This window comes from Carcharhinus amblyrhynchos, chromosome 13 (genome assembly GCF_965287045.1).
Source record: "Carcharhinus amblyrhynchos chromosome 13, sCarAmb.v2.hapA, whole genome shotgun sequence".
Taxonomy (NCBI): Eukaryota; Metazoa; Chordata; class Chondrichthyes; order Carcharhiniformes; family Carcharhinidae; genus Carcharhinus; species Carcharhinus amblyrhynchos.
The window spans coordinates 8273340-8288832 of NC_137336.1; the positions used below are offsets into that span (position 1 = coordinate 8273340).

Below are 15493 nucleotides of genomic sequence, written 5' to 3' on the forward strand. Positions count from 1 at the left end.
CTGTCCCTGTCCCTGTCTGTCTCTGTCCCTGTCTGTCTCTGTCTCTGTCCCTGTCTGTCTCTCTCTCTCCCGAGTTACAGCTGTGACCAGGATTATCCGTGGTGAAACCCTGTAGCCTCAGCGCTTCCTAACGTCACCTGGGTTTCAGTCTGTCCACACGTTTGTTATTTAGAACTTGCATTTCTATAGCGCCTGCCACTACTTCCCGACATGCTTTACAGCCAGTAGAAATGTGTTTTGGAAGTGCTGTCATAGTTTTACTGTCAGGAATGTGGCAGCCATTTTGTGCATAGCAAGCTCCCACAAGCGGTATAGTGATAAATGTGCAAATGAATTGTTTTTGTGATGTTGGTTGAAGGAGAAACCTTGCCCCTGGCACCAGGGAGGGAGGGTCTCTGCTTCAATATACGTTTCACATAGAATCCTACATTGCAGGAGGAGGCCATTTGGCCCCTTGAACCTGCACTGACAACTATCCCACCTAGGCCTGATCCCCACAACCCCATGCACTAACCCCAGCTAGTTCCCCTGACACGAAGGGGCAGTTTAGCACGGCCAATCCACCTAACCTGCACGTCTTTCTGACTGTGCGAGGAAACCGGAGGAAACCCACGCAGACACGGGGAGAATGTGCAAACTCCACACAGACAGTGACCCAGGCCGGGAATCGAACCCGGGTCCCTCGCACTTAACCACTGTGCCACATCTTGTCTGAGAGGTTAACACCTCATTTGAAAGACAGCATCTCTGACAGTGCAGTACTCCCTCAGCACTGCAGTTGGCTGACATTTTCATGTGCAGGTCTATGGAGTGGGACTCGAACCCACGACCTTTGCCTTTTGAGGTGGGAGTGCCACCCGCTGAGCTGCACTCCGTATTTTTCATCCCTGCCCAGTCATTGAATGGGAACACTGGCAGAACCCAGGACCACAAATCCAGTGAAGTACCCGCAATCGCTAACTCGAAGAGGAACAGGAGAGTTCTCCCCTTTTGACCCGAGCTAATATTCATTCCCCAATTGCAAAAAGAAAACTTAGATTAAGACTTTGATGTTTGTGTTTATGGGATCTTGCTGTGCACAAACTGCCTGCTGCCTTTCCTGCACTGCAACAGCACACCGGGAAGGTGACTGTGCAGCAATCTGGGATTCCCTGTGGGCAGAAAGGTGCTTTCGAAATGCAAGTTCGTTCGTTCGTTCATCCTCTCTATCCATGAGCAATGCCACGGGAGGCTTGCTCACCTTTTGCGATGCTTTGTGATCAGGGGCGGGTGCTGTAGTTTCCCGCTGCTCTGTTCCGAAGCATTTCCACCACTGTTCCTTCCCAAGGTTAGCACACGGCTGGTGAAGGGGCCGGCCCGGAGATCCTACCCTGCCTTAAACCCCAGTGTCTGACCCCATGAAATAATCAACTCAAAAAAAAAAGCAAGCAATGGAACACACATGATTTGTCTTTAAGAGGTGAAAACTCAAAGGTGAGTGTGGGCCAGCACGGTGGTTTGCACTGAGCCTCACAGCTCCAGGGGTCCGGGTTTCAATTTCAGACTCGGGTCACTGTCTGTGTGGAGTCTGCACATTCTCCCCGTGTCTGCGTGGGTTTCCTCCGGGCGCTCCGGTTTCCTCCCACAGTCCAAAGACGAGCGGGTTAGGTGGATTGGCCGTGCTAAATTGCCCCTTAGTGTCAGGGAGATGAGCTAGGGTAAATGCCTGGGGTTATGGGGATGGGGACTGGGTGGGATTGTGGTCAGTGCAGATTCAATGGGCTGAATGGCCTCCTGTGGGATTCTGTGTTGCCCAGGGAGTTTATCAATGAGGGGCTGCAGTGTGGGATGATATACACACTGTAGTTACTGACCCTCACGCCTGTTCAGGGACTGATGCAGTTTCTTGTTGTTGTTGCTACCTGCCTCCCCTCGATCTATCCCATTTCTCCAGGTTTGGGATTGTTTCCCAGTGCGGCTGGAATCTTTCTCAATCTGTACTCAACCGGGTCACTATGTTAAACGAGAGGTTCGCTCCAATTACACTCTCTCTCCGTTTGTCTCTCTGCCTCGTCTCTTGTGTCTGTACTGTCCCCGCTCGCAGCAACTGCTGCTTACAGCTCTCTTGTCTGCTCTTTCTTAGCTGGGAATTTATCAGGAAGATTATCAGAAGGAGAAGTTGGAAAAGGAAAAAATTCAGAGACTGCTGAAGCACCAGAAACAGGTACTGAGCTTCCCACTGGCTGTGGGGAGTGGCCACCAAGACTGGGGCTGATAGCTGGAGACCGGGGTTCAAAATACAAAGCCAATTACCCGAGCCGCGCAGGAACAGCAGGAGGCCATTCACCCCTCGAGCTGGTTCTGCTTTTCAGTGCACCGTGGCTGATCTGTGAGCTAACGCCACACGCACGGCCTTGCCTCATGTCCCTTTTATTTCTACGGAGAATAAAAATCTACCAATCCCAGATTAGAAATTTGCAGTTGATCTGAAAGATCTGGACTCCAGAGGTGAGGTGAAAGTGACGGTCCCTGACATCGAGGCAGCATTTGAGCGAGTGTGGCATCAAGGAGCCCCAGCAAAACTGGAGTCAGTGGGAATCGGGGGGGGGGGAACCTCTCCGCTGGCTGGAATCACACGAAGGAAGATGGTTGCGGTGATTGGCGGTCAGTCTCCACTCCAGGATGGGGGCGGCACAGTGGTTAGCGCTGCTGCCTCACAGCGCCAGGGACCCGGGTTCGATTCCTGGCTTGGGTCACTGTCTCTGCGGAGTTTGCACGTTCTCCCCGTGTCTGCGTGGGTTTCCCCGGGTGCTCCGGTTTCCTCCCGCAGTCGGAAAGACGGGTTGGTTAAGTGCATTGGCCATGCTAAATTCTCCCGAACAGGCGCCAGAGTGTGGTGACCAGGGGATTTTCACAATAACTTCATTGCAGTGTTAACGTAAGCTGACTTGTGACACTAATCAATAAACTTCAAACTTTAGAGCATCACTCTGGGGCTTCCTCAGGGTAGTGTCTTAGACCCAACCATCTTCAGCTGCTTCATCAATGACCTTCCTTCCATTATAGGTTCCTATCTTCAGCATTGTTTATAACTCCTCAGATGCTGAAGGAGTTTGTGTCCGTAGGCATCTAGACCTGGCCAATATCCGGGTTTGGATTGATAAGTTGCAATGACCTGATCACCCCTGACAGTAAAGGGTCTAACCACCTCTCCTTGAAATATAATGGTATTACCATCACTGAATCTCCAGTTATCAACATCCTGGGGGGTTACCATTGGGAGTTTGCAGTGTGAGGGGATGCAATTCTGTGTCTCTGAGTGTGCGTCTGTGTGTCAGTGTCTGTGTGTGTTTGCGTGTTTGCTTGTTTTTGAGATGACGCAGATACTAAGCTCTCCTGTGCTGTCAATGTCGCTCCTGTCCATAAATTCACTCTTGCTAAACCTGCCAGTCTACCCGAGAATTCATTTCAAATCTCATCCCGGTGGGAATTCTGTAGGCCGGAATGTCGGATTTCACAAGCCACCCCAACACTGGATTTCAGCAGCAGGGCCTGTTGGTGGGCAGGGACCCCTTGGGCATTAGCCGGGGCTCAGTCGCCAATACTGTCCAGCGCCTGAGTGAGAAGGTCGGGGGTTCGAGCCCCACCAGAAACCGGGAGCGCTAAACCTAGGCTGACAGGGCTAGTGGGGGAGTGCTGCACTGCCAGAGGCTTCGCACGTGATATTAAACTCCTAGGTAGTGCAGAGTGGGTAATGTGTCATCCACTGCAAACACATCTCACCAAACCGAGTGACCAATTTACTCGGGTGTTATTGGGACATGATGGTTTGAGTTATGAAGAGAGGCTGGGACTTTTTTCCCTGGAGCGTAGGAGGCTGAGGGGTGATCTTATAGAGGTCTATAAAATAATGAGGGGCACAGATCAGCTGGATAGTCAATATCTTTTCCCAAAGGTAGGGGAGTCTAAAACTAGAGGGCATAGGTTTAAGGGGCGAGGGGAGAGATATAAAAGGGTCCAGAGGGACAATTTTTTTCACACAGAGGGTGGTGAGTGTCTGGAACGAGCTGCCAAAGGTAGTAGTAGAGGCGGGAACAACTTTGTTTTTTAAGAAGTGTTTAGACAGTTATACGGGTATGTTGGGTATGAGCCAAATGCGGGCAATTGGGATTAGCTTTGGGGTTTTTGAGAAAAAACGGCGGCTTGGACCAGTTGGGCCGAAGGGCCTGTTTCCGTGCTGTAAACCTCTATGACTCTATGAATTAATTTGAAAAAGGCAGAGAAGCAACGGGGTTATTAGAAAAAGTTATTAGATCACCCCAGTGAAATCTTGAAGCTCCCGTGATACATTCCGAGGAAGATTAGCAGACATTCTCTACTCTGTCCTGTCGCATTCCTTAATTAGCTTCAGTTTAAAAAAAGATTCCCTGTTTATTTATCTAATTGTGTGAACTTGCTGATTGGTTGCAGTGCTCCCAATTGTGACCTCATTGTAGTATTTAATTCGCTGTCAAGCCTTGTGGGATGGTGACGGGTTCCATACAAATGAAAGTTGGCATTGACGCGGTAACGACACGGGAATCTCTCGGTGATGGAGCTTTCTCGCTGACACCGGTTTGGTTGCTTTCACAGGTGCCGAGTGAGAGACGGGCATCGGACCCACCCCCCGGGGCACACGGAGCGTACTGCCCATCTCCCTTCCAAATACAGTACGCTCCCCACCCTCACCCTGCTGTCTACGGAGGCTACGATTGGCAGATCCGCTACCCGCCGGCTGGACCCAGCGCTGCCCACGCACATTACAGAGCGGTAGGCACCGACTGGCAGCACCTGAACCTCCCACACTGAATACATCCACGTGTATTACAGCTCCAGTCACATCCAGCACCCTTCCTCCCCCATTTAAACCCACATTCCTCCTCAATCCATGTATACTCGGGACTTCATTTAAAATGGGGCGCTGATTATAAACCCTTCTGTTAAAACCAGTTGCTTCAATTTAATTCTTCAAATCGTCAGGATCCCACCTCACAACGCACCCCCCCCACCCCTCCCACTCAGTATCACTAGGCTCCCCTCACGGTATCTGCAGTGTTGTGCTTATTTTTAAATATAATTCTTCAGTCTTCAGCTAATCCCATTTCTCTCTCTCTCTCTCTCTCTCTCTCTCTCTCTCCACCCCCATGCTTCTCTCTCTTACTCCCCTCCCACTTTCTCTCTCCCCGTGCTCTGTGTTCCAACCACCCTCTCTCACCCCACCCCACCCCCATTCTCTCCCTCCCGCCCTACCCGCGCACTCTCCATCCTGCACTCTCTCTCCCCCTGCTCTCTCTCTCTCCCCCGCTCTCTCTCTCTCTCTCTCTCTCCCCCTGCTCTCTCTCTCTCTCTCCCCCTGCTCTCTCTCTCTCTCCCCCTGCTCTCTCTCTCTCTCCCCCTGCTCTCTCTCTCTCTCCCCCTGCTCTCTCTCTCTCTCTCTCTCCCCCTGCTCTCTCTCTCTCTCCCACTGCTCTCTCTCTCTCTCCCCCTGCTCTCTCTCTCTCTCCCCCGCTCTCTCTCCCCCGCTCTCTCTCTCTCTCTCCCCCTGCTCTCTCTCTCTCTCCCCCTGCTCTCTCTCTCTCTCCCCCTGCTCTCTCTCTCTCTCCCCCTGCTCTCTCTCTCTCTCCCCCGCTCTCTCTTTCTCTCTCCCTCTCCCTCCCTCTCCCCCCGCTTGCTCTCTCCCTCCCTCTCCCCCCGCTTGCTCTCTCTCTCCCTCTCCCTCCGCTTGCTCTCTCCCTCCCTCTCCCCCCGCTTGCTCTCTCTCTCCCTCTCCCCCCGCTCTTTCTCTCTTCCCACCTCCCGTTCTTTCTGCCCCCCTGCTCTGTGTTCTTCCCCTTTCTGCTTTCTCTCCCCCCACCCCCCGCTGCTCTGCGTTCTCTCCCTGCCTATTTTTTCTCCGCTCCCCCCACTTTCTATTTCCCTGTCCCACTCTCCCTCTCCCTCCCACACTCTCCCCAGATTTCTGCTCCCTGCCCCTTTCCATCCTTCCCCTTTTGCAAGTGTTAATTTTTCTTTTCCTTTCATCCCATTCCCAGTCGGAGAATCCATGGAACGCTCCGTACCCGGCCAACCGGATTCCGCACACTGCTGAACCGGACTGGCCCAAGGCAGATGGGAAAGGTGAGAATTTCAGCTTCATTTACACTTTAGCAATTGTGGGATGGATCCGGGATCCGTGTTTAGCAGAGATTCAACTCCAAACCAACTGAGGGAGTGCCGCACTGTCAGAGGGATACTTGAGGGAGTGCAGGTGGGGTAGTATGGATAGAGCACTGCAGTCTTAGATGTGCCATCCCCAGATACACGGTTGAGTTAACTTGTTTTGGTAAATAATAAAGATTCTGTGAGATTAATGTGTAAGAAAACTCTCTGTGTCCTGACCAACATTTATCCCTCAATCAACATCCTAAAAACAGGTGAAGAGAAAATATCCTATTTTATTTATTTATTGGTGTCACAAGTAGGCTTACATTAACACTGCAGGGACACAGACAGACACACGTGCATACATATACACAGCCAGGAGCACTCGCACACACAGGGAGATAGAGAGATATACGCTTGCATATACACATACCCACAAACACACAGGGAGAGACACGCTTATGCGCGCACACACACACACGCACACAAACGCTCACACACATACTGACACATGTGTAAGGAAACACACGGGATGGAATTTTCCCGCCCCACACGCCATGAGAATCGTGCCGTCTGGGACACAGACGATGCAAAGGTCCGTTGACCTCGGGTGGGAGTTTCCAGCCGGAAAGTCCCACCCAGTGGGTGACAGAGTGGCTGCATTTCCGTCGTATCTGTCACCCTCCCAGGATATCCCAAAGTGCTTCGCAGCCTGTTAATTACTCTTTGAGGTTTAATGTCGAAAGCCTGATGATCAGTTTGTGCACAGCAAGATCCCACAAGAATTTAATATTACAATGACCCAGGGCATCAGCGATGGTGGTGAGGAATTGGCCGCAGACCACCAGGGTGGGCCCCACCGTTCCTTCACGACCGTGGCTTTATTATTTTTGTACCTGTCTGGCAGAGCAGACGGGCTTGTCCGAGGGCTGGCTTCTCCTGCGCTAGCCCTAGCCCCTCGAGTGGGTGGTGAAAGCACAGACCATCTCGCTCGGGGTCAGAGTTTCCCCCACGGACCCTCTCGCTCGGGGTCAGAGTTTCCCCCACGGACCCTCTCACTCGGGGGTGAGAGTTTCCCCCACGGACCCTCTCGCTCGGGGTCAGAGTTTCCCCCACGGACCCTCTCGCTCGGGGGTGAGAGTTTCCCCCACGGACCCCCTCACTCGGGGGTGAGAGTTTCCCCCACGGACCCTCTCGCTCGGGGGTGAGAGTTTCCCCCACGGGCCCCCTCGCTTGGGGTGAGAGTTTCCCCCACGGGCCCCCTCGCTCGGGTTGAGAGTTTCCCCCACAGACCCCCTAGCTCGGGGTCGGAGTTTCCCCCACGGACCCTCTCGCTCGGGGTTGGAGTTTCCCCCACAGACCCCCTCACTCGGGGTCGGAGTTTCCCCCACTGAGCCTGAGCTCAGGATTGGGTAACCTTGTTCTCTGCTGGATCCCCAGGGAGATCTGGTTGGAATCTCCAGTGATCTGCATTCCAGTTTGTTGAAGTTGATTCTGCTGCTCCTCATCCCCATTGCCCTGCCTTCTCCCCGTAACCCTTCAACCCAATTAAAAACCTGTCTAACTCCTCCTTAAATTTACTCACTGTCCCGGGATCCACCCCACTTTGGGCTGGAGAATTCCACAGATTCACAACCCTCTGGGAGAAGTCGTTTCTCCTCAACTCTGTTTTAAATTTGCTGCCCATTATCCTAAGACTGTGACCTCTTGTCCTCGAATGTCCCACAAGAGGAGACATCCGCTCCACGTCTACTTTATCTGCACCTTTTATCAAGTTGTACACCTCAATTTAATCTCCCCTCATCCTTCTGAATCCCAGTGAGCATAGGCCTAAACTGTTCGATCTCTCTTCACACGACAAACACTGCATCTCTGGAATTCACTGCTCGAGAGCATCGCGGAAAGAGATTGAATCGGAAATTTCAGAAGACATTTAATTAGAGGGGAACAGAATTGGATTGTTCTTTCAGAGAGCCAGAAGAGCCGTAATGGGCTGAATGGCCTCCTTCTGTGTTGTATGATTTTAATCTCAACTAGTTGGGGAATTAAGGGTTACGAAGAGAAGTGAAGTTTGTGACTGCCATCTCAGCCATGGTCTTAATAAATGCTGAAAATGGCCTACTCCTGCTCCTATTTCTTATGGTCGTGAAATTCTGAATGTCACTGCGAACTCTTCCTGTGTCACAGATTCTCGGCACTCCTACATATTGACGGACTCGTTTGATTTTTTCCTCTCCTTGCCAGAACCTACCTCTCCCAGGCTTGGCAAAGAGCAGCACTGAGGGATGAGAGCTCCAGTCGTCTAACGAGACCAGCGGAACGTTCCAAGTGATGTCCCAGGGCGGCAGCAAGGCCTGGCATTCCTCCCTTGCCGAGCGGATTGCAGAGGTGTCTTGAGTTTGAGGTTGTTTGTGATGTATTTCATGTCGTATATATTCCTACGTACCGCACCAACCATGTGGGTTGGGTTGGGTTGGGTTGGGTTGGTGGTTGGGGGGGGGAGGAGGGAGGGGGGGGACGCTTTCAATGCTTGTGGTGCAGAGGCACCGAGGAGAAGCTGCTTTAAAAATCTGTTTCTGGAGACTGCCTCCGAAGCTGCTCAGACTGTAACAAACTCTCGCTCTATCCCAATCCCCCGTCCCCCTCCTGTCCCATAGCTGACCAGCTGGATTCCACTCCCAGACATTTGGGCGCAAAAAATGCCGGAATATTCTTGCTGCCTTTTAGCGAGGCGCTGATAGTCCGCATGGTTAATGCCGTGAACCATTTACCTTTTGAGACACACCAAAGACGTCAACCCAGTAGATGATGAGGAACCAAGTCAGGAGCGCCCCATGACATCTTCCCCATACTATCCCCACCCCCCCCCCCAAGCACATTACAAGGTTTTTAAACAGATGAGTGTAGAATTCTGATAGCATATTGCCAAGACAAGGTGGTAATACTTCGGGTAAGGACCAGTTTCATTCTCTTCCAAGTATTGAGAATATTTGGTGGGGTTGAGATTTTCCCCCCTCCACCGACATGTCAAACCCTCTATCGAAGGAGTGGGTTCTTCAGCAGTCTCCTCTTTCCAGTAAGAGGATAACCTGATAAGAATTTGTGCTTATACGTCCATTGGTGTGAATAGGGTGTGACCTTCCCCCGGTCCATCCTGTCGGAGCGCTATATCCCCATCTCCCGCCCATTCCAATCACACCCTTCCCAAGGACCCTGCAGGCTGTGAAACCCCTCACATCCTCGCCAGAACCTGCTCCCCTCACTGCGTCCTCATCATCCTGCGGGTACTTCACAAATTCCCACGTCCCCTCGCCCCAGCCTGTGTCCAAATCTGTTGCACTGGGCTCATGTTGTTCATGTTAAACCTGGGCTGATTTGTCACTGATTCATTTGTAGGTTCCCCGCTCTGTATCCGCGCACCCACATCCCTTCCCCACTTGACACTCTTTGCCCCCTCCACCACTCCCCTCCCCTCACTATCACCCCATACTCTAGATCCTTTCCCCTTCATCAACTTCCCCCCGCACTCTCCTCCCCCCCCCCCCCCCCCCCCAACCCCCACCGCCATATGCCTGGAGTCTGTTAATGTGCAGAGACTGGAATCTGTAACCTCTTAGAAAAGGGAGTCAATCAAACACTGGAAAATGGAACTCAATTGCCATCTTTCAGAGAGAGGACAGCCAGTGGCAATGAGCCGAATGCTATACGATGAAACTATGTTCCTATCCTCCTCCTTCAGCCACACTGCTTTACAAAGACGTGAGGTACAGCCATTGTCACTGTGCACAAATTGCACAGTTCACATTTTACAATGACTTCATTGGCTGTAAAGCAGTTTTGGGGAGTATCCTGAGGTGAGTGGGTGAAAGGCGTTAGATCAGTACACATTCTCTCTTTCTGTCCCTTCCTCGCTCTCTGAAACCTGTTTGCCCGGATCCAAATCCAATTCAACAACTTGCCTTTCCTTTTCAAAGTGGTTTGTCCGAATTTGCCTTGTGGAGATGAATGGTTTCTCCTCCACCTTCCCCTCTTCTGCGTTGAGCCTGTCCCTGAAACGTTGCTGTGTGTATTTCCAGTGAAGCAGTTAGAGACGTGCAGTTGTGATGGGCTTCACCTCGGGACAGCTGGAAAGGCCACCAGGCTACAAGTTTGTTCCACAGTTGTTGAGTGTAACAATTTCTGATCTCTTTGAATAAATGGTGATTGAATGTAGCGTCTCTCTCCTTTCTTCCAAATTGAGCAATGTGCTCATTAGTTATTGTTGCGAGAGGTGAGGGATGGTGATGGGGAAATAGTGCACCCAGTCTTCATCTGGGACACTCAATGGCAGAATGGGTAGCATGGTGGTTAGCACTGCTGCCTCACAGCACCAGGGACCTGGGTTCAATTCCAGCTTTGGGCCATTGTCTGTGTGGAGTTTGCACATTCTCCCCGTGTCTGTGTGGGTTTCCTCCAGGTGTTCCAGTTTCCTCCCAAAATCTAAAGATAAGAACTAGGAAAAGGGGTAGGCTATCCGGCCCCTCAAGCCTGTTCCGCCATTCAATAAGACCATGAGATGATCTTTTCATGGACTGAGTTCCACTTACCTGCCTGCTCACCGTAACCCTTAATTCCTTTAATAAGAACCAAGAGCATGAACCAGAAGAGCCGGAACCAAGAAGATGTATGGGTTAGGTGGATTGGCTAAGCTAAATGGCCCCATAGTATCAGGGGCATTAGCTAGGGTAAATATGTGGGGTTATGGGGATAGGTGGGATTGTTGTCGATGAGGACTGTGGGCTGAATGGCCTCCTGCACTGCAGGGATTCTATGATTAATCGGGGAGACCTAGAGGTTTGATTCCTTTGGTCTGTGCAAACTCAAACAGGACTGTACAGGGGAGACTGTCACACTCCCTGGAGCAATGTGCTGTGATACCCTGTCTCCAACCATTGCCAGGGAAGGGAGGAATGATGGGTCAGATTCCTGTTCCTGATGCAAGCCAGAGATGACAGTACATTTATGTGTTTGGTAAGTTTGGCTCTCGTGGTCTTACCCATTGTACACAGACTGTGGGGAATGGGGGGTGGGGGGGGGTGGTCAGAGACCCACATAGCTGTTGTGTAGTAGCAGCAGGATTGATGGGTCGAGTGGCCTTTTGTTGTTGCAGATTTCGGAAGCCTGTTTTAGAGAGCGGCTGTGGTGGGATTTGATGGGGTGCTGTGATAGTCTGGAAAATGCTGAAGCAAATGATTCTCTGCTGTAAACATTTCACTTCCTGGCTGTGGGTGTGCTTTAGGACTTGGCCAGTGGCCTGGTGTGAACTGTTGAAAGCCACAGGAATGGAAGGAAGTGATAATGACATACCACTGAGTTCACAAATTCCTGCCTGTCTGAACCCTTAGTGAGGACACGGAATCAAAGGAACTACCAAGCTGTGAGCTTAAAGCAGCAATTGTGACTGCTCCACTGCCCCTGAATGTTACTGGATGTTTAGGACAAGTGGGGGTTGAGTTGTGATGGGTGAGGGGCAATGTCCTTAGGGTGCTCAGTGCGAGGCTCTGGGGCAATGTGGCTCATCTTAATAAAGCAGTCACTCAAATTGCCCCCACTGGACACCCAAAAAATGGGAGCAGGAAATAGTCTGGGATTACTTGGAATGTCAAGGCCATCAAGGAGGATAACCTCAGGCAAGGCCCGAGGCCAGAGGGGGGGCAAGGCCGCAGACCAGAGGGGGGGCAAGGCCCGAGATTGGGGAGGCCCCTGGACTCACTTTGAGGGAAGCCAGAATGGTGGGAGCATTGCTGCTCCTTCGCACCCTACTAGAGATGGAGCTGGGTGGGAGCAGAGGGGCCTTCAGACCAGTGTGTGGACTCGACCTCGTCCTGAGCCTTCCCCAGCTTGCGTTTTCCTCGGAACGAGGCTGCTGAGTGCTCATGGGGGCATCATTGGGAGCAGCAGTAAGTATCAGGCTGAATTCTACTGGGAAAATAAAATTGGGGAATGATTGGGAAAATGTGAGAAACTAATTTTTCCCTCCATATTAATCTTTTAGTCTTTGATTTGTTTTTATACTCTGTTCAATCTTGTACCTCGATGTGGGTATGCCGGCGTTGGCCTGGCATAAACACAGTAAAAAGTCTGACAACACCAGGTTTTAGTCCAACCTATTTATTTGATAATATACTCACAAGCTTTCGAGGGGACTGCCTCTTCGTCAGGTGAATGGAGAGTTCTGGCCTCAGACAGAGCATATAAAGCACAGACAGTTTAGACTATGCTCTGTCTGAGGCCAGAACTCTCCATTCACCTGACGAAGAGGCAGTCCCCTCGAAAGCTTGTGAGTATATTATCAAATAAATAGGTTGGACTAAAACCTGGTGTTGTCAGACTTTTTACAATCTTGTACCTGCCAGCCATCCTTGTGTAACTATATGCTTTTTCTTTCTTTTTGATCCTGTCTTTAACTTCTTTAGCTACCCGTGGATGATGGGTCCCATTGGAATGTATCATTGGAATGCATCTATTCTGTATGTTCTGAAATATCCCTTTAAATGTCTGTCCCTACGTCCCTATTGACTGAAAGCTTAATCTCATTCATCAGTTCACTTTAGCTGGTTCCATTTCATGCCTCATAATTGCCTTTATTTAAGTTTAAAATTTTAAGTTTTGACCCACTATTTGCTCCTTCAGACAGTGTAAAATTCAAATCAAATGACTGCTGCTACCTAGGGTGCTACCTACTTCGCCTAGAGTGGCACGGTGGCATCGTGATTGGCACTGCTGCCCCACAGCACTGGGGACCTTGGGTCACTATCTGTGTGGAGTGTGCACATTCTCCCCGTGTTTGCGTGGGTTTCCTCCGGGTGCTCCAGTTTCCTCCCACAGTCTGGTTAGGTGGATCAGCCGTGCTAAATTCTCCCAAACAGGCGCTGGAGTGTGGCGACTAGAGGATTTTCACAGTAACTTCATTGCAGTGTTAACGTAAGCCTACTTGTGACAGTAATAAATAAACGTTAAATCTTTAACTTTAAATGTGAGATGTCTCAAGCCCTGGCACTGGGTAGCAACTAGAGGCAGACCTGCTGTTTCAAAGGAAAAACTCTCCAGGTGACACACAGTTTGTGAAAGGTAGTTTATTATCAGTTGTGTATGCGTTTTCAATGACTTGTTGATATCCCTGATGGACAGGCAGGAGCTGCAGAATAGGTGGAGGTAACATGCTCTGTGCAAAGTGACGGGACAGCCTGAATGCACTAAAGGGCTGAACCTGCCTTCACACAGCTTCAGACCAGACCTGGCAAGGAGTGCCTGCTTTTCGACCTGATCTTCACTCAGCCGTTCTCTCCCCAACCCCCTCCCCGCCACACAGGATATCTGAGAGCTCAAGACAGTAAAAGCGATGAAGTAATAATATATACAGTTCCAGCGTGTGTCGTGATGGTTCAAGTTAGGTAAATGACTGGCAAAGAAATAGGTTTAGCATTTCGGTAGAAATCCTCTCCAGGCAACAGGGGCCTAAGCTACATCCTCGGGTGAACCACTGCTCCTTGCCCCTCTTCAATGACGGGCCTGGTGAGAGTTTCTGTTTGGGTAACTTCCCCTCGTGATGTGTGTGTGGGAGGAGTGTGGAGGGCCGGAAGTGAACGGAGAGGAGGTGATGAGTGAAGAGGAGGGAAGGTTGGAAATAGAGAGAGTGAAGGAGAGGCGGGGAGTGGTGACAGCAGGAAGTGGAGTGGCTGACACAAGGGGGAGGGAGCTTGAAGGGGGTAGTGAAGGGGTAAAGATATGAGGTGGGGGAAATGATGAGTGAGTCAAGGGGAAAGTGGGTATAGGGGCAGAGAGCATGATGGGGAGGGCAAGTGAAGCAAGAGAGAGAGAGAGAGAGAGAGAGCATGAAAGGGATAGGGGGGAGAATGCGAAGAAATAATAGCGCCAAGGGAGGGGAGGTCCCATGGAAGGGGAATAACATTTACAAAGTTCACTTAGCTAATTTGAACCAACATATAATTACATGGGCAAAAATAAAGCTTTGCAAACAGCATTTAGATGAGTTTTTGTTGGACGTGCATGGACCTCAGGTATTGGATGATATCCTCCCTGACAACAGACACGGGAACTCGAGGAAACCAACGTCGAACAACTTTGCCATTGGGGCCAACGAGAAACTTCTCAAAATTCCACTTGATGTCAGAGAGTTTGAGGGGTTGCCAGAACAGCCTGTCGGTGTTTCCAAAATTGTCTCCCACTGGGGGGCAGGCATTCTGTTCAGAACAATAACAAGGATATACGGTTGGATCATTGAATAGTCGTGACTAATCTTCCCTCATTCTCCCCTCTGACCTCTAACCTGTCACGCCTAAGAAGGCAACATCACGGAATCGCAGTTAATTCCCGAACATCCCTCCACGTTGCAGTTTGGACACTCATCACCCATAACTTCATCCTTGCTCAGAACAACCTTCTCAAGTGCAGCCCACTGCACTTGATATTAGCTTCCTTCACCACCAGACTGCAGCGTATACCTTCTGTAAAATGGAGTGCCATTTACCAATCTTTTGTCCTCCAGACCTGCTAGACCTTTAGAAAGGAGTGATGTACATGAGAATACAAAGGGAAAACCTGTTAAGGAACAATGGAGGAATTATTCAGCTCCTGGATATATCTTATTTGCTAATTAATAGAGCCCAGGAGATAAAGAGCAAGTAATTGATGAGATATCCAAAAAGGCCCATAGGCATCTCTATCAATTACAGAGAGACAATTGGTTTTCTATTGATGAGACTGAGCCTTTAATAAATGTATTTGAGTCATGTTTCTGTACAGGGTTTTTTTTCCTTGCCTGTTCGAACACTGGTGCCACTGGATATGTAACCGGCAGCCTCTTTTGTTACTGCAGCAGCATAATTGCTCCTCGTTGCTCGAATGTTTGTTTAATCTGGATTAATGCTGCACAGTTATTTTAGTGTTCCCCTGGGGTTTTGCAGAGTAGAACTTGATCAGATTGACAGACAGAAAAATCATGTGAATGGATGGAGCTAGGCTTACACTGCCTCTTTTCTTTCCCTGCATTTGGAGACTGGGCTCTACCAGGAAATAAGTCTCTTTCTCTAAGGTTCTGCTGCTTGGAGGTGGATCTTTCCTTGGAGGTTGCTGTATGAGAGTCAGAAGACAGGTGTCTGTCTGGCTCTCTGTCCAGTGGTGATAAAAGGTTTGAAATCTAGCATCCACTTGAGCATATCTCTTTTGTGCTGATTCGATAAAGGGATTTATGTCTGCTTACGTAGGAACTTTCACAATAGTTTGATGTTAAGAATTATACCTGGTCATGTTTAAGTATTTCTAATTGGTAAAA

General features: G+C 50.2%; 2 protein-coding genes across 2 annotated transcripts in view; one reads left to right on the forward strand and one right to left on the reverse strand.

Annotated features, from left to right (window-relative positions):
- Positions 1-8635, forward strand: part of tnip1 (TNFAIP3 interacting protein 1) — a 47449-nt gene extending 38814 nt beyond the window's left edge. Inside the window, 4 exon segments of the mRNA XM_080201263.1 lie at positions 2123-2203; positions 4612-4788; positions 6051-6135; positions 8404-8635. Coding sequence (XP_080057389.1) covers positions 2123-2203; positions 4612-4788; positions 6051-6135; positions 8404-8441 — 381 coding nt within the window. The 3' untranslated portion in view covers positions 8442-8635.
- Positions 8636-13259: 4624 nt separating this feature from the next.
- The window catches only part of gpx3 (glutathione peroxidase 3), a 28047-nt gene continuing 25813 nt past the window's right edge, over positions 13260-15493 (reverse strand). Inside the window, exon 6 of the mRNA XM_080201258.1 lies at positions 13260-14402. Within this exon, the coding sequence (XP_080057384.1) occupies positions 14184-14402 (219 nt within the window). The 3' untranslated portion in view covers positions 13260-14183. The remainder of the gene's footprint in view (positions 14403-15493) is intronic.